This window comes from Lampetra fluviatilis, chromosome 16 (genome assembly GCF_964198595.1).
Source record: "Lampetra fluviatilis chromosome 16, kcLamFluv1.1, whole genome shotgun sequence".
Classification (NCBI taxonomy): Eukaryota; Metazoa; Chordata; class Hyperoartia; order Petromyzontiformes; family Petromyzontidae; genus Lampetra; species Lampetra fluviatilis.
In genome coordinates, this window is record NC_136290.1 from 6,852,113 (window position 1) to 6,879,345 (window position 27,233).

Sequence of the window (27,233 nt, forward strand, 5' to 3'; positions counted from 1 at the left end):
GGCTCGTTTAATGGTGAGCCTTGCCTTGTGGGATACATCTATAGCACCCAAAAAAATCACATGCATGCGATGAGATAACTTCAAAAACACTCAAAGCTCTGCACAGATAGATTCAATAACTCATCGCTGTACTGGCCACCTGATTTAGATTGTAATTCGTGCGAGTTTGCTAAATCCGGCTACTAACTGGTGAGACACAGCAGCGTACAATCCACTTGATGCAGCAAATCTGGCCTGTGACGGTCCCACCTGATGACGGAGACTTGTGTTGCCTCCGAAACGTCGTGATTTTTATTGTTTCATTTTTATTAATTTTAATTTAATTTTTTACCTACGTGACTTTACCGAAAGAACTAAGAGTATACAATCAGCCGGCTGCCTTGATAGCAGCAAGCAGATACTGGGGTTAAGTAGAGGAAAGGGGTTTTAACCGCTGTCACCCTGTACCCTCCTGCCACTGCGATGTAACGCGGTGTGCCGTGAAACGGTAATAGTTCTGGAAAGCAGAGTTCAAGGGAGAAGAAGTAGAATAAGACGACAATGTTCGTGGTGCCATCGCAGTTCTCCCCTGCCCACCGCAAATCTCCTTCATTGCGCTGCGTGACATTGGTGTCGGATGATTATTCTCATTTCTGATCTCTTACACGATAGCAACACAGCCACACATCCATTTTGCAAGTGACCCCAAAGCCGCTTGCCAACTGACATCCTTTAATGGCCCATCATACACCACCACCACTAAATCGCAGTCTCCAGCTATGCCAATGAACGACTTGCCGTGCTTCTCTGTTACATCAGTCATCGTCAATCCACTGCTGGATGAAGGCCTAAATCCGCCAAAATCTCTCACGATCCTGCGGTGTAATAATCCACCCAACACAAGCGGATTTCATCGTGCCATCTCCTTGTTAGATGTACTCTTGGACATGTTCCATTCTTTGGCTGCCATTCCATTGATATTCTTGACTATCGTACGCGATCCCTTTAAGCGACGTGTCCTGCCTTGTGTGAATGTCATTAACTTGCGTATGTTCTCCTACACATGCGTGACCAGTTCTGTCTATCAATGCAAATCCACGCATCTCTCCATGCCACTTTCTGCACCCTTCAGTTTTTGTTCAACTTTTTTTCTTGTTCATGACGAAACATTATATCTGAATCGTATGTCGAATGCAGGCAGTATTCACTGATGAAATTAATGAAAAAATTTTGACCAAATTAGGTGTTAAGACAACAATAATAATAATAATAGCAGCCTATTGGCAAGCGCTGGGCTGCGTGTCAGCGTGCGGCAAAGTCCCAACGCAGGTAACACCATTGCGCATTGTGTGATTCACAGGTTCAGACCTGGGTCGTCTTGCAGGACAAATAGTTATTTTTTCCCAAAACTATGAAATCATGGCTCCTATGAATAGACTGTCCCGCATGAGCCACGGAACGGAGGGAATATCATTTTTTGTGGCCACCATAATCACCGGCCATGATCTCTCCACTGCTGCATGAAGGCCTCCCCAAACCATCTCCATATCTCATGGCCTTGCGAAGCAATGATCCGTCTTGCTCCTGGACACCAGCTGACCTCATCGCTGCCATTCTCTCTTATTTTTAAATCCTTTATATTAAGTTCGCTTGCTTGCTTAGGACCGTGCAAATCTTTCGGTCGTTTTTTAACCCACTTCCCGTGATCCAATCGAGCTGACATTTTGTACACAGACTCGTTGTGCGTGACAATGCATTTTCGTGAAAAAAAAATTCAAAAATTTTACACTGTTTAGGGAAATGTTTTTAAATATTTAATTACCAATTGTTTAATGCTGTCAGACAATCATCTGACCCATAGGTGGCAGCCATCTCAAGCCAGAGGACGAGAGGACTCTAGCCGCCCCGATGCCACGCATATAAAGGATTTATAGTGAAAAACTTTGTTTTTACGGGTTTACTTGTTTTCTTATTAACTTCACTCTTTATTTTAACCACTTTCATGTTACATAAATTTTTTTTCAATACTGCATTGGACATCCTCTTGGGTGTGTTCCCTACTCTGGAAAAAAACTCTCCCAGGTCCGCACAGATGGGGCATGAACCCACTTGCTATTCTGACATCTCCTGATTACCTCGCAAGCCAGCAGGTTGGAGAGTTTTGCCGCACGTGCTGATCTCCGCGCTATCCAGAGCTTCAATATAGGGGCAAAAGCAAACTCGCAATTTCAATCAAGTTATTGTAAATGGGGTGAGTGGTGGCACAGTTGTTAGCACACTGCGCTCTGAAGCCAGCGACCCTGGTTCGATTCGTGCCCACGGACAGCAACGGTTGCGCGTGATATCTGAAACTGGTCCTGGACTGCCTCTTATTAATCAACCCACGATGACTACATCGGTGAAGTATGGTCGAACAACCCTCATGACAAACGTGGTGTTGGGGAGGGCTTTCGTTCGGCAGTGGATTGGGAAACGTCTGTGAACAACGAGGCACAGCTGTGTGACTCATCCCCCTCCTCTCGATGGTTTCCGTACCTACTAAAGTCAGAGGCGATGGTGGAGACATTTCAACACTGATAATGACCCGTGAATGAATTGGCTGGTGTCCCCCCACGTTGTTGTTATGGGTGGTACACATTAACATGGTAACTCTTATATTATACGTTTGTTCCAACGGTGAGGTTTTGACATGATGGGTATTAAGCAGTGGCGGCTCCTGCAAAATCTCTCAGGGGGGGCAAATGTCTGGATGATTGATAAGGATAAGGTCCACCCATGCAATGGATAAATTAACAGCTTAAGCATGTAAAGGCAACTTCACTTCTTTAATATTAATGAAAAATAAAGTGACTCTTACAATACATCTTGTTTGTTTCTATACTCACTATTAAAACAAACCACTCAAGTTTCTTTTATTAAAGATTCCACTAGGTGGCGATAAATTATATTGTTGGATGAAACGTGCTTACGTATGATGACGTTAGCACGTATGATGACGTAAGCACGTTAGTGCGAGCCCTCCCGGAAGCCATAGAGAATGCATTGGAGCGCCCGCCGTTCGAAAAAAAACATCTTTGAATGTAAGTCTATGGGGCCACTCGGGGCGATTCTCAGCCGGAGTGAAATCGCCCAAAAAGAGGCGGTACTCCACAGAACGTGACATGACGCTGATTGGACTATATCCAGAGGCACAGTGACGGCTAGCGTGACTCTGTGGTTGAATGACATTGGTGGTGCGTCGCCCAATCGCCCTAATGAAGAAACCGCCCCTGGTATTAAGTAATGCTTACATTGACTTGATTTAAAAACCACAAGGAAACAATATATATTGTAGTCTTAGGCACAAAGTGCAATGATTTTATAGCTGGTAATGTATGTATGTAGAACTTATTTTGCACCGTACGTAGCCAACCGTGCTAATGGGAGGTGCGTTCAACTGAATATGCGAAATCAGAACAGTTCTATACATTGCCAACAATGTGGTCTGAGTGTGGCTCAATTATCTTACTAAAGTATTATTTTATTTTGCTGTCTGCCAACATTATCTCTGTGTACAACCGTTGATTGCAATGACGTGTCACCAACATGGCAGAATGAATGATAATTATTTCAATATAAACACACAATTGCTCAGGCATTTCAACGGATTTTTTTTAATTACATTCAGGAAAATTCGTTATTAAAAGACCACTGGATGGTAGCCATTGCAAAAAAGGGAGTTACCAGGAAAACGTAAAGTATCTCAACACACGTCCAAATTTGACGTTAGGTTCGCACGGAGAATGAACACGTGCGTTCACGCGTTCTTTTCAGCGCAAATTTGGGCAGAGGGGTGACAGTAGCAATGCGAATTAGGTGTGATGCACAGCCCCATGTTACTGCAAATTGCGTTTACAAGTTTTTGGTTTTGCTTCGGGAGGATGACGTGGATTTTAGACATTTTGATTTAAGCTGGAAGGACCGACCCCGGTGAGCCATGGAGCTGTTTCACCGGGGCTCCAGGCCCAGGCTGCTGGGGTCGGCAATGTCAGAAATTGACAGGGGAATGTACACATGGGTAGATACATTAGGCAGTCGGCGTGTGAAACCTGCACAAAACAAACAAGCAGAAATCTGAGCTTCTGTGGACACTCGACGATGCTGGGTGTAATCTCCAGAAAGAAAAAAAAGTCCTTTAAAAAGAAACATGTCAAAAATCACTTGCTTGCTCTTCAATATTCCTGTTTTGCTGATAAACCAAAACGATTGGCATTTTATCGCCCCACGTGACAACTTGATTTGATTGGTTTTGTTGGCTGGTGGAAGGTTATACAGTAGCTACAAAAGTAACATTATGACCTAACCCAAAAGAGAGTCATCGTGAAAACAAACGGAGCAATGTAGGAAAACAGTAACGGCGATAGTTGATTAAACAGTGAGATTACGGAGGGGATTCTTCATCTCCGCAATCAGTGGATATCCACGTTCGTGGATATGCCCTGGGAAAGCAGTTGAGTGTCCTGTTGCATGCAGCAGAAACGTGCACTCTAAGACATGCGAAGACTCGAAGGCCTCGAGATGTGGGTAGTGACGTCGGATAAATAAATAAAGAAACCGTTGCATGGAGAGAAAGAGAAAGGAGAGATTAGCACGTTCCAGAGAGAAGGTTCCGGAGGAGAGGAGTCTAATTTAAAACGTTTCAGAAAATCTTTGATGAAGGAAGTTTCGGAAAGGATGGTGTAAGTCAAGAGGCCAAGAGGCAAGGAAAGAAAGAGGCGTCTTGACTGACGACTTGAAGGAAGGAAGGGGGGGAGGCGTAGAGTACTCGTGTGTGTGTTGAACTTCTATCGCACCGTACGTAGCCAAGCGCGTTAATTGGAGGGGCAGTGAAGTGAAGATGAGAGCGCTCGATTGCAGAGGATGGAGGGAGTTTGACCTGCAGCTCTTCCGCAGGGCAGAGGACTAAAGGGAAGAGGATCCACAGCAGTGGCGCTGCGTTTCAGTTCATTTGTATCACCCTGACCCACCAGCATTGCGGCACCATTTAGTTGAGAGAAGCAAAAACGCTTCTGAAGGCCACACTTAGAAACATGGGAGACAGTTTGGACACGCGGACAGCGGTAGTGCGGTGGTTCGCGCACTGAGGTTGTATCCCACACGTGGCTAAGATCAGTGGCGAGTGATGTCTGAACCGATCCTGGTCCTCCGTTGGTTCCTCGCCAGGCCTCGCCGTGGCTGGCGTGGCGTAGGATGACCGAGCGGCTTCATGACCGGCACGGTGCGGGGAGGCGTTCATCCAATAGTGGCTTGGCAAGGGCTTGTAAATTTCGATTTAAAGCTTTCGTGACTGCAGGGATTCATCTTCTTGGTTCTTTCGATAAAGTCACGTAGAAGGGAAGTAATAAAATAATAAAAATAAAACATAATAAAATCATTCTCACGACGTTTCGGCCACAACGCAAGCAGCCGTCCTCAGGTGAAGACCAGGTCTGTCGGGGAGACAGCGTCTGAATGAAAAAAGCGTGGTGGTGTTTCATTCAGACGCTGTCTCCCCGACAGACCTGGTCTTCACCTGAGGACGGCTGCTTGCGTTGTGGCCGAAACGTCGTGAGAATTATTTTATTATGTTTTATTTTTATTATTTGATTTCTTCCCTTCTACGTGACTTCACCGAACGAACCAAGAAGGCTTGTAAATTATTAGAATTTTGCGAACGGGTACATATATATATCGCTGTGTACCAGTCATGTGTTCAACGATCATATTTAAATATAATTTCTGTGCTTATGAATTCAACGCATTAAATTAATTCAAAAGCTAATCTGCACGCTTCCCGGCACACATACGCGCGCACACACAGAACAAGACAATGATTTGTTCATCCAGTAATATTATTGTGCTTGACGAGGTTGTGAGCACATTATATCGCAAGCGTAGTAAATTAACAATAGGACCAATAGCTCTGAATTCCATCGGTGACACCTTCACATTCATTGTTCATAGGCACACATGGACTCTCTTTTGTTCATCAGAAGATGGCCATGCCAAATACACATACAACTTATCATTGGCATGTTTGTCGAAGTAATTAATATAATATGCTAAGACTGTTTCCACGAGTGCTAACATCACAACGCCAATCAATACCACCTTGCTTGCATGCGTGCTGGAAGACACACGTACTGTATATGGTGTCATGATACATGTAATCTCAAATAACATATCAGAGCCCACTGCAATGCATGTAGTCTGAGCCGATCGTGCTTGAAGACTGTCGTAAGATCGAGATTCGAGACTGCTTTGAATGAACAGAGATTTTTTTTTTCATTTCCTTCTCATGCCGGTAAAAAAAAAAATATGTGACCTTTACGGATGCACAGCAGCGTGTTTCGAGGTCACTGTTAGCGCAATAACATTCTTACATACTCTGTTTTGTTACACATTGACAGGTAGAACCCTGATTCATAATTGCTTTCTTTTGGGTTAGATCATTGTTTAGGTATAATGTCACGTTTTTTTTTTACTCTAAACCTCCACCACCCGGCAGTACCAATCAAGTCAAGTTGTCACATCATGGGCAAATAAATGGCAATTGATTTGGTTAAATTTCGATTTAAAGCTTTCGTGACTGCAGGGATTCATCTTCTTGGTTCTTTCGGTAAAGTCACGTAGAATGGAAATAATAAAATAATACAAATAAAACATAATCAAATAATTCTCACGACGTTTCGGCCACAACGCAAGCAGCCGTCCTCAGGTGAAGACCAGGTCTGTCGGGGAGACAGCGTCTGAATGAAACACCACCACGCTTGATTTGGTTGTTATCCCCTTTGCTGGGCCTCCTTTGCGAGATCGACTCCCCCTTTAAAAGAGCCCCTTGGTGTACTATTTAAGCATCAGCAATGGCGAGGCAAAGGCACCCAGGTAATGATGACAGTCACACCAACAGCACCTGCTGTGCACTTGCCCCAGAATTCTACAAGGCTATACAGGGGGGGGGGAGGGGTCTTTGTCATTGCATGTAGGTACGACAGACAGTAACGACGGATAGAAGAGTAAATTAAACACCGCGTTGATTATGTAGTGGGTTCACCGGAGGCCGCACTTGACTTTGGAGGCAACACGTTTATCCTAAGACCACAACGGGGTAACTACATGAACGTACACGGGATAACGACATAGGTGGTAACTACCACGGTTAACTAGACCACAGCGGGGTAACTACATAACCGGGTCAGGTCAGTAACACACTGCCTGGCCCACGATGCCGAACATGACGACCAAAGCCCGAAGATCGAAGAGACGTAGCACGGCGGGGTTCATTCCAGAAGACAGCCCGGATCGTTTCTCGGGACCTACCTATTATGCCCCTGAGCGTGGCCTGGCTCCGCGCTCTGCCACGCCCCCTTCTGGATCCTACCAGAAGGTTCTGGGTCATACACCGAGTGTCCCTCTCGCCCCCTCTTGGCCCCCCTCATTATCCTGTCCTGGTGACGTGCCAGAGGTCGCAAACGGGTTTTGATTCCTTACCCGTACCCGGCCGCATCAGGGTCGCAAATGGGTACCCGTTCCCTACCCGTACCCGTACCCTACCCGAAATGAGTGACAAACAGTTACTCACCAGTGACTCACGGCCTACCCGTACCCGTACCCGGCCGCACCAGGGTCGCAAACGGCTACCCGTACCCGCGTACCCAACCCGATACTCGGCCGGGTACGGGTAGCCGGGTATCGGGTACCCGGTTGCGACCTCTGTGATGTGCCCTCTCGGGTTCACCCAGACTGTCACGTCCTCAACTGCCCTCTCTGTGACAGTCACCAGTACCATGCCCCCGAGGGCCCCCTTCCATGCCGGAGAGAGGCTCTAACACGCACAATTCCACTCTTCTGTCAGTAGCTGGCGCTAACACCGTAGTGACCCAATATTCGTCACTACAATTCTATTAAATTCGACCAGAAATAAAATACATTCGAATGGACATTCGCTGGACAACTTTGCCTCTCTTGATAAGCCAAACTTAACGCTGTAACCTTGAAAACTTTGAGCGGCGGGCGACGCAAGTGGCGTGCTGCCTCTGCTTTGGCATGCCACGCACGCACGCGGCTGATGCCCTTTGCTGCTGTGCGTACAGCTCCGGGCAATTATGCACAGGGCGGGGAGGTCCTACACACACGCACACGCACCAGCCTGCACAGATTATTAATTTTCACAACGCACAATTTTTCCTTAAGCCGTGTGGGCACGCGTGCATGGATATGCGTTCAGTGCCGGATTAAGCTAGTGCGGGGCCTGTAACATATGTTATAAAGGGGCCCCTAAATAAATAAATAAACACTTAAATATTAAAACACAAACTTTTTTACTTGCACAGTAAAGTAATTTAATTTTTTCATTTGCAATACAGCCGGATAGTACGAAACCTCAAACACCCAGTCGTTCATAAAAGTTGAAGGCAGTATAGTACTATAGTAATCGAGCAACTGCAGAATCACTGAACAGGAATTGATAGCTTGAAAGCATTTAGCGCGGGGCCCTTGAAAGTGCGGGGCCCGTAGCATGTGTAGCTACTTTTGCTACGAGGATAATCCAGCACTGTGGTGGTGGTTGTGTGTGTGTGGGGAGCGGTAGTGTAGCGGTTAGCGCGCTCACGGTCAACACCAGTGACGATTATCTGAACCGGTCCTGGGCCTCCCCTAGGTCGACTCAGCCTCAAATGAGTACCTGTGCGGTGTGTAAACTGGGGAGACAAAGGCCACTAAGGAGAAAAAGGCGGCCTGGCGCGGTGCTGGCTCTCCACCCGCTCGTGTGCCGTGCCGGCTTTCACAGATGCTCGCGAACAGCACTTGCCCCAACAGTTTGGATTCAAGGGATCTGTATGTACGTCTGTGTGTGTGTCTGTGTGTGTGCGTCTGTGTGTGTGTCTGTGTGTGCGTCTGTGTGTGTGCGTCTATGTGTGTGTCTGTGTGTGTGCGTGAGCGGTGATCTCGTGGCTAGCGGACTGCAGTACGAACCCAGTGACCTGGGCTCAATTCTCGTGGATGTGAAAGTCGGGGGCGGGGTCTTGGGCCAGTGGCAGCGCGCGCTCTGCCGGACGAGGTGGTTGGGGCAGGCTGTGGTTCGAGCCACCGGGGGGGCCGCCCTGGTTAATACTGCGCGGTGTATTAACTACAAATACTGCACAGTATTTGTGCATGTTAAAGATCCCGGTGACATTCAACTAACGATATGGCCATGCAGTGCTGGCATCACGGTGCGCCCAACAACCTGAATCATCATCATCATCATCAGCATCACGATCCGTGGGCAGTTAGCCCGCAGTAGGTGTCCACCCGACATTTCGTCATTTGTGTCGACTCTCCTCTCTGTTTTGTGTGAACACTCTCAAGTAGTGGCCACGTTCTCCTGGCACACCAACTTAGCGCCTTCAAAATATCATCGCGCTTTAAGAACGGCGCGGATACCAAATGGTCCTGGTGGGATATGAACCTGCCCTGGGCCTCCACTATGTCGACTCAGGCCCTCAAATGAGCACATGGTGTGAGCAATGGCGAGGCAGAGGTGGCGAGGCATGGTACTGGCCACCACCGTCCATAAATGCACCACGCCGGCATTAGTAGCACTCGCAATAACAGCATTGTCCCCCCCTTACAGCCTGCAAGACTAAATAGGGGGTCTTTGTCTCTGGCATGCACGTGTAGGTGCACTTGTTGTGGATGTGTCCAGCGTTGATAAACAAGTCATGAGATTCATCTTCTTGGTTCTTGTGGTAAAGTCACGTAGAATGGAAATAGTAAAATAATAAAATAATAAAAGTACAAAAATTAGAATTAAAAAAATAAACATAATATTTATGTTCTTTCGGTAATTATTATGTTTTATTATTATTTTATTATTTCCATTCTACGTGACTTTAGCGAAAGAACCAAGAAGATGAATCCCTGCAGTCACGAAAGCTTTAAATCGAAATTTAAGTCATGAGATGTCTGATTGACTCAGTGGCTCATATATGTGTGTACAGGGTGCTTCAAAAAAATATTAACACTTTGCAACAATTGGCAACAATGCCACAAGAAATGTGCCTCCGGGCTCTGGAGATTCCAGGCGTGCGTTGACAATGGTGACGAACAAGTGGAGACTGACTTTTTGAAGCTATTAACATCACATTTGTTATCATGTTACAGTGCATTATCCGTTCCTTTTCCATTAAAAACGATAGTCCAATACAAAGTGTTAACATTTTTGTTTAAGCACCCTGTACATCCACAATCTACCACCTGGTGAAGTTATCCGCCAGCCTCAAATTTCACCCATCCCTTCTCAGCTGATGGCACCCAGCTCTCCGCCTTCCACAAACCCAAACCCACCCACCACGCCGGCAACACTCACCCCCTGCCTTGGGGGCAGTCTCACCTCGGACTTGGCTCGAACCTCCTTCTGGCCAACATTGTTGCCAAAACAGAAGTGCTCCTCGTAGGCGCTCGGGGCCAACTGCGGTGTGGGTGCGAACCTCCGGACACTGACTCCACACTGGCAGAGAGAGCGTGCGTGTGCGACCTTGGAGCCGTCATTGAAGCAGAGGTCGCAACCGGGTACCCGATACCCGTACCCTACCCGATACCCGGCTACCCGTACCCGGCCAGGTACGGGTACGGGTAGGCGTTTGCGACCCTGGTGCGGCCGGGTACGGGTAGTTCGTGAGTCACTGGTGAGTAACCATTTGTCACTAATTTCGGGTAGGGTACGGGTACGGGTAGGGAACGGGTACCCGTGCCCGGCCGGGTATGGGTACGGGTACCCATTTTCGACCCTGGTGCGGCCGGGTACGGGTACGGGTGAGGAATCAAAACCCGTTTGCGACCTCTGCATTGAAGTCTTGTTCATTTTCCCATAGTCACCCTTCGCTCGATGGGAAGGAACTCTATAATCGGTTAGATGTGAATTGACCACCAATGTAAGACTCGGCTGAGTTAGCCAGGTTTTTGCCCATTCAGGACCACCAACTGGCGTTCGTATCATGGGCCCGCTGACGAATTCTCCTGAATGACAGGCCGCTCGCGATGTCCCGGCCTCAAGTTGATGCCACCCCTAAGCCATAACGTAATGCTCAGTATCGCAGTGCACATGCGTTATCAGCATTGATAGAGTTGCGAGTTTAGCGCAGACGGAAGTGTTGTTTATTGGGAATGAAGGCCATTTATAAATAGAGCTGCATTCTCTGTCTCCACATATAAATGGAATTTTAGTTTTGTAGTCCATCGGGCGATTCGTTTTCCAGACAATTATTCTTCAGCATCAGCAGCAGCATTATTTGCTTACACGAGCAAATTCAGAATGGGTTTCAACCTGTATGGGTATCATCAGCAGTGACAGACTTGGGTATATTATTGGATGGAGATGTGAAAACTAGGTTTTTGTAAGTTTTTTTTTTACAAACGCCATTTCCAATGTGGCACACGTACAATCTGAAACGTGACATTTTGTAATGTAGGAAATGTTCCCTTCGGTTTTTTTTCCGAACTCTGCAATTCAATCCCACCACCAATCAATCAAGCTGATTATTGTTCACGATCAGACAAGCCTCCCGCAATCTTGTTCCGGTGTTGTGTAAGAACAAGACCGTGAGCCCTTTAAACAAGGTGACACACGCGTTAATGATTGAGGTGAAACCCTCACAATTGTTGCAAATATGTGTGCTTTTAATTATGTAAAAAACGACATCTTCGTACCTTTTTAGCAATTATCAAAGTATGAAAAATAACAATTTGCTTTAACCTTCTGATAGAAGGCTGTATCTGGTGTAGGCCAATCAGTTTCAAAGACAACACATATTATATTATCAGAGCATGTTTGTTTGCATTTTCGCCACAAGTACGTGTGGTTGATGCAGACTTGATTCCTCGCAATACGTTTCTATTTGTGGTGTTTGGACATCGTAACACCTGTTTTATTGTCAGAAAGGGTCTCTTATTATTTTTCACACTCTGTAAATATCTGTCTGTCTGTCTGTATGTTTGTGTTTTGCCAATAGTCTGGGTTGTGTCGGTATCCAAAGAGTCAAGCATAAGAATCAGAAGTTATTGTCTTCATGACCCTCTGGAATGTTAAGTCATTTATTTTCCCATGCTTCTGCATTGGCAGTGATGCACAATTAGCAAACAATATACCACTCAACGCAATCGGACACAGGATTGTGGCCTTCAAAGTAAAATACATGACAGGTGACGTTTCAGCTAATGGGCCTTCTTCAGAGCACATGTAAATGATGTGTGCCATGAAGAAGGACCATTGCCCGAAACGTCACCTATTGCATATGTATTTTCCTTTTCAGGTCACAGTGTGATTGTTGAACGTGCTGGGGTTTTTGTTGCCCTCGAATGGCACCATGAGCGGAGTTTGGGGGGGAGGGGCGGGGGGGGTATAATGCCCCACCACCCCAAACGAGGCACCTTTATTAGTTTATTTTCAGTAGTTTACAATTAAGATTATCAATATGTAATTATATGCACCCGCTATTCCAAATGTCAGGGACACAGCAAATCCCCCCCCCCCTACCAAATATATAAGTCAAACTCCGCCTGTGAATGGCACATTCCCATTCCGCGTGAAGCAGCCAATCAAACGAGCTGGTGCGATTCAGCATCGATCGAGTGATGAAGTCAACGTGGGCGGGCGGGGGGGCATGGCCTTGATACGACCACACCTCGCCATCGCCTGCGTCCTTCTGCTAGATCCCACCGTTGGTGCAGAGCTGACACCCACCCACCCTCCCCCTCTCCTAGGCGTGCTCTTATCATCTCATCTCAACATTGAGGTGTTTCTTTGGTCACAGCGAGCGTTGAGTGGCTACTCGAACGCCGCGTCCCAAGAAGCGGTCTCCCTTCATCCTGCACGTGTCCCACAAACCGCAAGCTCCCCTTCCTGATTACGACCGAAATCATTCCTTGACACGCTCTACTCCGGACTTCAAAGTTGCTGAACCTATTCTACCACCGGATTCCAAGGGTCTCTCTCCTGCATGCACATGACTTTCAAAAGCTTCCGTTGAAATCGATTCGCGAACGTTTAGACTCGTTTTGTAACACAGGCATTTGTCGCCTGCCTCAACCCCATGTCGTTTAGCAATCAAGTTGATCACGGAATTCTTCCCAAAAGGTCTATGTGGTCCATAATCATAAAAAAAAACTAGCCTGCTCATGCAATACTTCTCCTGGACCTCTTCCTCACAATCCCCTCTATTTGTGCACATTGTTAAACAAACACACGGGGTCCTCTACCCCCCCCCATGTCCTCATCAATCCCTCCTGACACACACTGGGATCTTTACACGGCATAGACCAGCTGGATATGAGTAGAATCAAAAGTCAAGTCACAATGTCCGCCTTGCTCAAAGCAGCAACAGCTGTTGGGGATCGACTCCATTTGCGAGCCTTGAGCCGGCGGTGGACCTGCCACACTCCCGTGCCAGTCACCAGTCAGTCCGCATGACTTCCCGCAAAGTGGTACTCGTGTCTTCTTGGTTCTTTCGGTAAAGTCACGTAGAAGGAAAATAACAAAATAATAAAAATAAAACATAATAAAATAATTCTCACGACGTTTCGGCCACAACGCAAGCAGCCTTCTTCGGGTGGAGAACAGGTCTGTCGAGAAGGCAGAGTCTGAAATGGTACTCGTGTGTTTTTGTTAATCAACCCTGACTCGGGCTATTAGATGTGGTAGACACAGGGCCGGATCAAGGCACGGGGGCTTCAGGGGCTGCAGCCCAGGGGCATCCGCCAGCTGGAGGACCTCCAGAGATTAAGTGTCAAAAGTTAATTCATTTGTGAATGCTGAATATTATTTGTTGTTAGCCTCGTAAAAATAAATGTCATTTTTCTTGAAATTTGTTTTCATTTTGAAAATATTGCTGGGGGCCTCACAGTACCTGTGGCCCAGGGGCCTACACAATCTTAATCCTGCCCTGGGTACACCCAACATTTTCATACGGCATTCGTAAGTTAGTGGCCTTTAAAAAATTAATACAATGTTTAGATCAGCATCGCGCATACTGCTGCCATCTGTGTGGCCAGAGGGCGCTTCCATACCCAATGAGCATAACATTAACAACTAATCCTCTACATTCCTGTATCAGTTCACCACAGGATGAAACCCTACCGAGGTTTCAGTTTCAGTTTCATTTATTAGGTATAACCCTGTGAGCCATGCGGCTCTTGACACGGATGCAACCGCAACAAACAAAAACATGAACAAGAAACATCTTAAAGTGACAACACGCAACAGAAAAATCCAGGAAAAAACTGCAAAAAACAGCAGGTTGTCATTTGTAGGGATATATTTTAACCATACTTCACCACAGTGCTCAGTAGTTTGTGTTGGCGAAGTGGCAGCTGAGGACCGGATCAGATACACACTCGGGTCGTGGAGTTCATAGCGCGGTGTGCTAACCCACTGCACCACCACCACCACCACCCCCAATGGGCACCAATCCACATTTGACGTGATTGAAATGCGTCGCGAGTTCACTCCATTCGTTACCCGCGGTGTGCAAGGCGAATTAATCCTGAATGTGCATAGCAAAAACGATCTGGCACTAAATCACGCAAGGGTTTTGCTAAATGGCATCGGGTTTCCAATTAGACCGTTGGAGAAATTACTCCACGTAGAGGAATAATAGTAATAATAGCAGTAGTACGAACAGTACTCGCCTCTTGCCGTAACGGCCAGCACACTTGGCTTGCCATCCAAACACTGGGTCAGCTTCTTAAATCTCCCTCCTCCCCGCGACTGTCGACTGGCACGTCGCGCGTGCAGTGGGGCTAAAGTGCGGGTGCTCCCCACCTCTCCCGAGAAGTCTGGCCGCTGCGGAAGAGTAGGCCAAATGCCCCCCCCCCCCCCAGAGCTACCTCGAGTGGAGGCCCTTTCCGCCAGCAGTGATGCGAGCAAGAATATTGCAGGACTGCGCTTTTATCTCCTCTCTATGTGAATGAACAGGGATGGAGCAGTGGCAAAGTGATGAGGGTCTTGTACTATGAACCCACTACCCACCCGAGTTTGATGCTGGGCCATGGCTAATGTGAGTGGCGAGTGATATCTGGGGTGGTGCTGAACCCCATCTGCCAAATGGTCTCTACCGTTGCCAACCCACACGCTGGCCACCGTGATAACGTTTGGACAAACGACAGCTATCACTTACATGCCATGAAGAGGCCTTCGTCCTGCGATGGATGTAGAAAAGATTGCTAACTAATTAATTTCTGATATGCATGATAATATAATTCGTGTATCCTTGTATCTCATCCACTGGATCTGCAACCCCAAATGCATATTTGCAAGAAAAACTGTTGAGCTGTAAATATTTGTTTAGATTTTGAGTGGAATACGTCTGCTTTATTTTAACAAGGTAGTTATGTTGTTAAATATATATACTTTTCTTTTGATGAAGCGATGGCATAGTGGTAGGCGCACTGTGCTCTGATCCTGAGGACACTCGCAATGACCAGCGTGGTGTGGTCAAGTATGGTCAAACAACCCACCATTTCCGACACGGCGTGGGCACGAGAAGAGGTGTGTGGGGGAGGTCTGCCACGCTGCAGCGCTGAAAATTATTTATTTAACAATAAATCATTAATCCACAAAATAGAATTTCTAAATAATGTTTTTTTGTTTTGTTTACTCAGAGCCCTGATTCGATTGACAAACGCAGACTGGACCCACCCCCCCACCCAACCCCTCGCATATTTCTAGAATTTTCGTTTCAGTTTTTTTGTTCCCTTGGCACCCGTGTGTTTACATTTTGCCAGCCTTCAAGGATTTTTGTTGTTGCTGTTGTCAGTGACTCATACTTGTGATATTTTTTTTTAAACCCCTTCTTTTACATTTGGTTTTCACGCAGGCCAAAGTGCAGCCTCGTGATGTTCAGAATTTTCGCTCCGTGTTCTGTTCAATCGGCATGGAATGCGAACGCACGCCGATCTGCCACAAGACGGCGAAAGTAACTCGAGTTAGCATGTCCCATCTGCTCGTGCAAAACCAAGGAGTCACCCCCCCCCCCCCCTTTTACATTTCAAATTTCTGAGTCTGTGGCGAAACGCAGCTTCTCTCTTTCTGCATGAACGTAAAATCCGTGTCAGCCGCGCCGTTCCGTGTCTCGCTCTCACTCCTTGCTCGCTCTCTCTGACTGCGGTTAAATTGAGCGCCGGCACGCATGTTTTTTTCCCCTTCGCGCTTGCAGATGCCCTACCGCGGGACATGAACCCGGGATCGTGCTTGCTGGTGCAGTACCCCAGCGAGGCATTAGCCCCGCGTGCCAAGCAAACGCCACTGAGATGTCACCGCAAATGCGGCGGCATCGATTCGCTGTGCAAAGCAATGAGATACGGTGATAGATGCACAGAGAGAACATTCTCAATATTAAACGTCAGAGATTAAACTCTGCCACAGTAAACGATTTATCAGAATTCGGCGATGTGCACATTTCATTAAATATATATACGTGTGTGACTGCCAACAACATAAAATATATTATTTTGGTGATACCGAATTGGCAGTGGTGCACAAAGCACAAGTGAGAGAGAGCAAGTCGACCTCTCTGCCTTCTCCGTGCGCTGTGAAGAAGGTCCATTGCCCGAAACGTCGCATATTGTTTACATTATTTAAGCCACAGTTTTATTGACGAATGTGTTTAGAGATTTTTTTTTATACAACTGCGAACACTCAGGCTAGACTGCACCAGGTTTTGTGAAATCCGCGTCACTGTAAAACCCATGTGCTTTTGTCATTAACTCTTCATGTGCAATTATACTAACGGTGGTGAGCTATTGTTTTTGTTTTACAAAAGTGACATGAACAAGAAAACAAAAACCATGAAACGAGGATTTTTTTTTGCATCCCATTCTCAAACATGTTTTGCCATCCCTCACTCGTAACGCTCCATTTAAATTGCAGCCCAGCCTGAAGCATCCCAAGTCACCGTTGCTGTACATTGTGCATGCGTATGCGATGTTGTGTCGTCACCAGGAACGTCTCGACTAAGCTTCAAGACTCATTTTCAGGAGGTTTCTTTGCTTGGGACCGTTTCATTTCCTATTTTTGGCATGCGGAAGGAAAGCCCTACTCGCCCCGCAGGAAAAGCCATACCACAAAATTCGCACCGATAGGGCCAGAATCCTCCACGCCATACCGTGTCCTACAGAGACCACAGAAGGCTGCCTATCTCGCACCACGTGATGAGCTCAGTGTGAACCGCAAAGCCGACCTCTAAGGCGCTGCTGAATCACAGGCGTGTTGCCACCACAGACGACAACAATTCGTATGTTTAACAGTATGATTTTCCTCTTCTTGGTTCTTTCGGTAATGTCACGTAGAAGGACGGCTGCTTGCGTTGTGGCCGAAACGTCGTGATAATTATTGTATTATGTTTTATTTTTATTATTTTATTATTTCCCTTCTACGTGACTTTACCGATAGAACCAAGAGGATGAATCCCTGCAGTCACGAAAGCTTTAAATCGAAATTTAGGATGATTTTCGCATGATAGTAATTCTTAATTTTCGCAACTTTTTTGAACGATTAAAATATCAGTGCCGTCCTGGCCGCCTGTTTCGCCTTTGATAACAACTATACATTTCTGACTTAAACACGACTGGCGTGTTTTTTTTCTTTCACGTACGCAGACAGAATGTAATTTTTCTTTTTGCTCTCTCTCTCTTTTTCTCTCTCTGGAATACATAAATATATATATATTTGAGCAAGCCCCGTGATTGCCTGCATATTGCGACGGTGTCACTTACATGTACGCGCGTGCGTGTGCGTGCGTGTGCGTGTGTGTGCGCGTGCGTGTGTGTGCGCGTGCGTGTGTGTGCGCGTGTGTGCGCGTGTGTGCATGCTCGTATTGTGCCCACAGACAGCTTCAAGGAAAACCTAATCATTGCCAACTATGCCCAAGTTGACGCAGTGACAGTGGCTTAATGGAACTTCGCAACCAGGCAGAGGTGGGGGTGGGTGGGGGGGTCAGCGATCTCATGGTGGCTTTCGGACTTGGATGTAACCAGTATCTGCAAAAATATAAATATATATAAATAGATACAAACATATATGATTATATAAATATATACAGTAATTCACCGACAGATGCAGGAAGAATTGTGCTGTTACACCTCAACGGAAGAGAGTCGAGTATTGGACTTCAAACTTGCGCTGTACGATTGTCCACTTTAATCTTAGCGTGTGAATGGTTAGGCATGGGGTTTGTGCATGATATTTGAGTCGGTAAATCTGCAAAGTGGATGTACCTGTACAAATATAAAAACAAAAGAAACAAAAAAAAACGTAAAAAAAAATATAACGACAAATCAACCGAGAGTTTCATTTCAACATTTCTTATTTTTTTTCCAAACGCTTTGTCGATGCAAAACATGTAACGGCCAGTGTGCCAGATGACCGCGGTGTTTATGGTAATGTACAATGCCAAGAATGCAGATTTTCTTTTTTCTATACACTCCAGAAATGAATTATATAGTGGTACGAATGTTTGAGGACTTTTGTAAATATACAGTACTATGCTGGCAAGAGCGTATGTCTGTTCCCGCAGCCTGAGATGAGGGTATGAACATTTATTTTACATGGGACACTTTTCCCTTAAAATTGTGTCCACTATTTTCCTACCTGTATGTGTTTAAAAGCGGTTAGCTTAACGCACGAGAACAATGTATTGTAACGATGTAGCCAGTTTAATGCAATGCATTTCGATGTTTGCATCGTTATATAAAGAGTATTGTATATCAACTGCAATTATGCCTGTACTATTTTTCCATCTTGATCATCGGGTATGTGAATATGTTGACTAGAGAGATACATTACTTGATTTTTGTATGGAGCCTAAAGAGATGGGTGGTCTCTGAGAATTTGAGTTCCAAATGTCATATGTATTTTTGACATATGGGCATGCTTTGGTACCCAGAGATGCATAACATGAGCTGCATGCTTTCTTTATCATAGGGTAAAATGATGATGTCATCAAACTGTTATAACAGAGCTGCAATAAAAATGCTTTCTCTTATAAAATAATGAGTGATGTAGCCACATCCTTGAATTGTGTGCGAGACGCCAGCGATAACGTTTATTGTGAGAGATGTTCAGGCTTGAGAGCAGTGAGCCAGGCAAGGTGCTGATGTGGGCTCAGAGGGCGAAAGCCAGAGGCAGGATACGACTGAGCCAGCACTGCTGAGATGCTGGTTTCTGGAATAGCATCGGGAAATCAATGAATGAGAGCGACCTGCTCAATTAAATGGGCTCCTCTAGAATGATGCATAAGCAGAACTCTGTTCTGCGTCGACCCACGTACTCAACGTGTGAGTCCATCAGCCTATTGGCCTTCCCGATCAATGTTATCCGGCGGAGCTTTTGTTTAGGCAAACAAATTCTGGAACCGGTTTCGAACATCTGGATCTCATTAGCAGTCCCCCCCCCCTTCACACTGAGAGTCTACTCACAGCACAGCACCGTTTATTTAAATACAATTCCATTACACATTTCATAAAAAGCATGGTGTTTTTACTGCTTGATTGAGCAAGGGGTGGTGATCTTCACCTGGTAATCGCCTCGAGCCAGTGGTGGATAATTCTACATTCATACTCTTTGGTTCTTTCGGTAAAGTCACGTAGGTCTCAAATTATATAAACCACGACTTTCGGGCACAACACAAGCGTCCATCATCAGGTGGGAAAGCATGGTCTGCTGCTGAGGCAGACTGGCTTAAAACAGTCTACGTGACTTTACCGTGACAGTCACGAAAGCTTCAAATCAAAATTCTACATTCCTTTAGCGAAATGACAGACAGAGCCATTGGACAGCCACTGTTAACTCCTCCACAAGGTGGCACGCATTTGATTGACCTCGGAGGAATGAAGACGTACATCAATCTCAACCAGAATTTGAACTCACAACCTTTTGGTATGCGGCCTTACACCCAGATGCACACAAATGTGTTCTAATAATAATATTCTAAAGGTATTCATATATCTATTCAGGAGACAGGGCCAGGGCTTTGTTTTCCTCATGCAAATCCTGCGCTTGGAACGTTTGACCAATTAATTAGCAAGTATGTTTGCTCGTGGGCGCAAGCTGGAGTGCCTGGAGAAATCCCATCAATACGAAGGGTTATTACACCGACAATCTATGGTCATTCGTCGTCATCATGAGCCATGATCAATCCACTGCCGGATGAAGGCCTCCCCAAGTCGTCGCCATCTCTTACGGTTCTGCAATGTAAACATACACCTAGCACCTGAGCACGAACCGATTTCATGGCTCCATCTCCTCAGTGATTGCATTTTTCGGACGCGTTCTGCTAAATTTATTATTAAAATGTACTGGACGTACTGCCCGCTACAGGCTAACCCCACGATTCACTTTCTATCGGTTGACCACATTTCTACGGACAAACAACACGCAGCAAATGCAGAGTACCCATATTGATTCACGATAATTTCGGCAGGATTGTCAAAGTGGTCCAATGGGCTATTGACATAAGTCACGCGGTATATCCTTCCAGGGTTTTCCTCCCACCAGGCAAGCGTGATTCCCATGCCATTAAAACGATTAAAAAAATACGTTTCGCTATGTAATCTGATTCGGTGGGACCTAACGACACGTAAAATAAATCAAAACATCTCGAATATTTTCAAAGTGCCCGTTCAGTCCTTTTACTGACCCGCTGCAGGATGATGTGTGGCCAGTACCATGCCAGTCACGTGGCAGCGGCTAGGGGGGGGGGCGTTATTTGACAATACTTCACCACACTCTTTGGTTCTTTCGGTAAAGTCACATCGGTAGAAAAATAAAATAAAATCAAAAACAATCTATCACGACGTTTCGATCGCAACACAAGCGGTCGTCCTCAGGCGGAAAAAAATAATCCAGCAGTGGAACTGCTGAACTAGGAAGAAACACAGCGAGAGAGCTGCTACAGCGAGAGCCTGAGAACGACCGCTTGTGTTGCGATCGAAACGTCGTGATATATTTTTTTCTTTTATTTTATTTTTCTACCTACGTGACTTTACCGAAAGAACCAAAGAGCATTTGATTCCTGCAGTCACGAAAGCTTCAAATCAATACTTCACCGCACTGGTTCAGCGCAGGCTTAGGAATGATGGCCGTTCAGCACTGGTTCGGATATTACTTGCCAACCGATGTTTGCCTCGGCCGGGAATACAACTCAGGTGGATGGGTTCATGGCGTATCGCGTGATGCCACTGCAAGCACCGCTCCTCCGCCCATTCCCAATTTGTTACGTTTGTGCGCTGCAAATAAATGTAATGGGCGACATCGCAAAGAGCTGGCGTGAGTTCTAAGTGGTGAACTTTCGTACGTGACTATGTCATCTCTGCGCAACATTTGCTTACTCTTCACACATCACAGCAGGTTGCTTTCATTCATTCATTCAACAAAACCGGGAACCAATTGAAGATCGGACAATTATATGTTGTCCTTTACAATGTTTTGAGTCATTTGCATGTAATTTGGGTTGTGACACCAGCACACAAGAATTCACCAATGTGACGAACACTGTGCACATTTGCGTGTGTACACGTACAGCCCTTTGTCAATCCACTGCTGGATGAGGGCCTACCCACAGCGTGGGGTTATTTGACCATACTTCACTGGCGCTGATCGGTGCGGGCTGGTGAAGGCGGAAAGCGCAGATGTGGGGATATAGAATACGGTACAACAATGGATTTTACTGCACTGCCCTCTGCGACCACCGCATAGCAGAGCCACAGGGTCGCCTATGACAACCTGGCATGCACAGTGGTCATCCATCCAAGCTCTATCCAGGCTAAAGCCATGCCTGGCTTTTGGGATCTGATGAAAATGGGTGCATTCTGGGTAATTTGACCACCATCAGCTTGCAATGGCATCTCAGCGTCTTTTGGTTTGCCGTTTCCACAACAAATATGTTGCAATGTGGCACTGTACGTAGAAATGTATAATCAGCGGCCATGGTCAATCCACTGCTGGATGAAGGCTTCCACCAAGCCACTACTACCTCACGATCCTGCGATGGAACAATCCGCCTCGCACCCGCCCGCACACAAGCCAATTCCATTGCTCCATCTTTGTGGTCTACGGTGCGTTCCCTCCCTTCAGACGCGTTCCCATTGCCACGCTCTCCCCCCTCCATCGTTAATTCTCGACCATTAGGCGGTTTGGGACTCAAACTGTCGGTGGCGTGTGTGATGGCTATTTTCTTTTTTTACGCAACTGACTAGGGTTCGTCCGGTCATCGGATTAACCACAGAAAATGTACAATTGCTCAATGTAAATTAGGCAGATTCAATTCGTGCACTTTGATTAACGGTGCGATCATTTCGAATCGAGCTTGCGCACAGATGAAATTTCTAAATTGAAAACGCAAAGTAAAATCGTCATCATTTCACCAATCGGGCGTGTTGTCTTCTTGGTTCTTTCGGTAAAGTCATGTGACTTTACCGAAAGAACCAAGAAGATGAATCCCTGCAGTCACGAAAGCTTTAAATCGAAATTTAGGGCGTGTTGTGTTCACATTCTATGCTGCACATTGCCGCGGCAGGGTCAGTATTTCCGTAGGACGACCACACATACGATTGAAAATCTATTTCTTTCGAATGAAAATTAATTTCTTTAGAACTGCGTGTTGTGTTTAGTTTCTTGTCCTTCCCCCCGCACCTCCGATTCGCGCGATTGGCTACGAACGCTGCTGCGAGAGAAGCGCAGCGCACATACGCGAATTTACTGCAAAATAAGCACTCGTGCTTTTCACGAGTTACAAAAGCCTGCACAGCGAATGCACTCAAATATATCCAGCACTCTCTAGGTGCTGGCCTGAACTCGCCATCTCTAAGGCTGTCAGTCACTCTGCTCCTAAGTGGAAATTAAACCGCAGCGAGTAAACAAACGCCACGTGTTTAACATTACGAGCCTTCAAGCGGAGACGATCGCGTCCTGTTAAGGCACTCGGATGCAATGAATTACATCTCTAAACGCTGTCTAAATATACCTCCCTAACTCACGATATTAAATAATGTATGAATCACGTCTGCGCGCATTCACAAGGCTGCCCCATTATCTTCGGTGATACTACAAACAACAAAAAGCCGCAGAGTTTCGCGGCACCGGAGAGGCAGTGGGGATCCCCACCCCCTCAACCCACCCCCTTCATGTATTACTTATCCATGTATTTATTTATGATTTTTATTTAAAAGAATAAATGTCGGGAGAACAAGACAACCTCTCCAATGCGCGCCACCGTACACACACAAGTCCTAAGCCGGTGGTTGCGATCCGAGATTTCGCCGGAGGGAGAGAACTCAGTACCCGTGAGACGAGATCACTGCTGACCTTCCGCACAGGAGTCAAATTGAAACGATGGTGCAGGCGTCTTACATGGACGCACGCCCACCTCTGTCAGCCCAGAGGTTCAAATAGGCGAAGGCGCGGTGAGTCGATCGGCGGCGGGACGTGCGTCGTGGCGTCAAGTGTGAATGATGCTTCCACTTCTTCCAGGACGTCGAACCAGCGTGGCAAAGTGGTCCAAAACATTCGTGACTGCAGGGATTCATCTTCTTGGTTCTTTCGGTAAAGTCACGTAGAATGGAAATAATAATATAATAAAAAATAAACATAATAAAATGATTCTCACAACGTTCCGGCCACAATGCAAGCAGCCGTCCTCAGGCGAAAAAACGTCGTGAGAATTATTTTATTATGTTTTATTTTTATTATTTTATTATTTCCCTTCTACGTGACTTTACCGAAAGAACCAAGAAGATGGTCCAAAACACCCCACAGAGGAGCCCTTTAAAGTGCCTTCTTAGCGGAGAATCTACTGCCAACCGTGATGTCAGCAAGACATTGCAGGGCTTTACCTTAACCTTCTTTAATGAACAATAATCGAACTTGATTTGAAGCTTTCGTGACTGGAGGAATTACTCTTTGGTCCTTTCGGTAAAGTCAAGTAGAAATAAAATGAATAAAATAATAGCGTACGACGTTTCGATTGCAACACAAGCAACCGTCATCAGGTAGAACTCAATTTGAGAGAGAAGCAAAACACAGACACGGAGACACACAGACAGACACACAAGCAGAGAGAGACAACACAGAGACACACAGAGAGAGACGACACAGAGACACACAGACAGACACACAAGCAGAGAGAGACAACACAGAGACACACAGAGAGAGACAACACAGAGACACACAGACAGAAAATAATCGTTATTTAAAGAGCACCTTCCATGTCACGAGGTTTAAGGCCCCTTCACACGAAGTACGATAATAAACAAACATTTACAAAGTCAAAAACAGTGAAATCTTGGATTGCGAGCATAATTTGTTCCGGAAACGTGTTTGTAATCCAAAGCACTCGTATATCAAAGCACTCGTGTATCAGTTGTGATCACGTGACGCTCGGCAGACAAAGCGTATACACGCACTACTCGTATTGCAAGACCTCGCTCGTTTATCAAATTAATGTTTACTTAAAATGTTTGCTCGTCTTGCAAAACACTTGCAGACCAAGTTACTCGCAATCCAAGGTTTTACCGTATTGTAAAAATACTGAAAATACTGTCATAAGTGTGCATATGAAAGAACAAGTAAACCCGTAAAAACAAAGTTTTTCACTCTAAATCCTTTATATGCGTGGCGGCTAGAGTCCTCTCGTCCTCTGGCTTGAGATGGCTGCAATCTATGGGTCAGATGATTGTCTGCCAGTATTAAGCAATTGGTAATTAAATATTTAATTTGTTTTCCCTAAACTGTGTAAAATTTTGGAGAAAAAAAATTCACAAAAAATTAATTGTCACACACAACGAGTCTGTGTGGAAAATGTCAGCTCGATTGGATCACGGGAAGTGGGTTAAAAAACGAGCGAAAGATTTGCACGGTCCTAAGCAAGCAAGCGAACTTAATATAAAGGATTTAAAATATATTCGCCTGTGGAGGACGCGGGGATCGATCCCGCGACCTTTGGCATGGGAAGCGAGGGCGCTACCAACTGCGCTACTCCGCCATGGCCTGTGGAGGGGTTACGCTCTGGGCTCTTATACTGTGACGTTCAGCCAAAGCCAAGAATGAGTTCTATTTGAATATATGTAAAATAATTTTTTTTTGCCTAGAAAGTGTAAAATTTTGGGAATTTTTTTCACGAACATTAATTTTCTCGCATAACGAGTCTGTGTGGAAAATGTCAGCTCGATTGGATCACGGGAAGTGGGTTAAAAAACGACCGAAAGAATTGCACGGTCGTAAGCAAGCAAGCACGCAAGCAAGCACGCAAGCAAGCACGCAAGCAAGCACGCAAGCAAGCACGCAAGCAAGCACGCAAGCAAGCACGCAAGCAAGCACGCAAGCAAGCAAGCATGCGAACTTAATATAAAGGATTTAAAAATGAATGAAAACGTAAAATAATAACATGCCAGTTTAAAAGCTAAATTATAGAAATAAATCTATGAGTCATTCCTGTCCCTCCTCCATGTAGACGCAAACCTCCTTCCTGACTCAAAAGTACACAGATTGTAGTTTTTGTCACGTGCATCAAGTATTTTGTGTTAAGTAAGTAAAATAACTGCAGCAAGTTGGTCCTATCTCCCGCTGTGAACAATGTATATATATGTATTAAGGGGAAAACATGCATTTAGGATTTTTTTAAAATCCTTTATATTAAGTTCACTTGCTTGCTTGCTTGCGTGCTTGCGTGCTTGCTTGCTTGCTTACGGCCGTGCAAATATTTTGGTCGTTTTTTAACCCACTTCCCGTGATCCAATCGAGCTGACATTTTGCACACAGACTCGTTGTGCGTGACAATTAATTTTCGTGAATTTTTTTTCTCTAAAATTTTACACTTTTTAGGACAAAAATAAATTATATTTAATTACCAATTGCTTAATGCTGCCAGACAATCATCTGACCCATAGGTGGCAGCCATCTCAAGCCAGAGGACGAGAGGACTCTAGCCGCCACGCATATAAGGGATTTATAGTGAAAAACTTTGTTTTTACGGGTGTATTTTTTTTAAAGATGAGTGCTGCGATGGCATTGTGAAAATTCCCCCAGGAGGACATTCGAAGCCGATTAATTAAATATGTTCCTTGAAGTGACTCAACCGAGCATGCCGTACTTGTTAAAAAGCTGCATGACTTATTTTTTTTTAAACAGAGCAAACATTACGTTTAGCATTTTTCCTATTAGGTAAAACAAAACAAATTTTGTTTCATTAAATGTTTAATCAACCACAGCTTAAAAACGTTACAGTTGCAAGCTTCAAATGTATTCATAACATGATAATTGTTTTTTTACCCTTCTATCTGGCAACAAAACTGACACCTTTTTTTACAAGGAGTCATGTTTGCATAGAGCACAATACCTGCAGCCATAATGCAAACAAAAAACATAACTCTGATAATATATGCACTGTCCTTATCAGAGTTATGTTTTTTGTTTGCATTATGACTGCAGGTATTGTGGTCTATGCAAACATGACTCCTTGTAAAAAAGGTGTCAGTTTTGTTGCCAGATAGCAGGGTAAAAAAACAATTATCATATTTTTTACTGGCAAATGAGGTTCCAATGGTATTCATAACATATCGTGGGTATGTTTTGTTCGTTAGACAAGTACAAATACATCATAATTTACAGCCTGTTGTGAATCCACTGCTGGAAGAAGGCCTCCTCTTCACGGGGGTGGGGGGGGCGGTTGTTTGACCTCACCACGCTGGGCAGTGCTGGCTGGTGCAGTGGTTTATGTATGTACCACTTGCCACTGATGTTGGCTATGACCAGAAATTAAACGCGGGTTGCTGGGTCCACAGCATATTCCGCTGACCGCTGCGTCACTGCTTCGTGCCAAAGTTACCGAGCTTAAAATGATAACACGGTTGTCTGACCACACTATGGGGTTCATGGTAACTCTAGTGAAGATGATCCAGTATGAATTCTATTTTAGAATAACGTTCTGTTGCTTCAAGGGCCCTGTCGATAAAATAGGTTGTCCAAAATTTGGCAAAAAACAAAATCGGTGCTAAACGTATCAGGCGTTTGACCAGGGCGATGACGTCACACGCCATTCGCGTAACCAGCCTCTCCAGTGATGTGATCTCGCGACGTCACACATCAAGCGGTGTGACGTCACGCCGTTGTGCGTCTCTGAAGGCCACGTGATTACCGCCAATTAAATACTTCCGCGGGACAAATGCATTGTGAAAATAGTTACAGAATCCATGCGAGTCTATGGTTTTTC

At 45.5% G+C, this 27,233-nt stretch overlaps 1 protein-coding gene across 1 annotated transcript in view; it reads left to right on the forward strand.

Annotated features, from left to right (window-relative positions):
• Positions 1 to 17,942, forward strand: part of LOC144936489 (voltage-gated potassium channel KCNC1-like) — a 57,991-nt gene extending 40,049 nt beyond the window's left edge. The window contains exon 3 of the mRNA XM_078863593.1: positions 17,859 to 17,942. Within this exon, the coding sequence (XP_078719719.1) occupies positions 17,859 to 17,923 (65 nt within the window). The 3' untranslated portion in view covers positions 17,924 to 17,942. The remainder of the gene's footprint in view (positions 1 to 17,858) is intronic.
• The last annotated feature ends 9,291 nt before the right edge of the window (positions 17,943 to 27,233 follow it).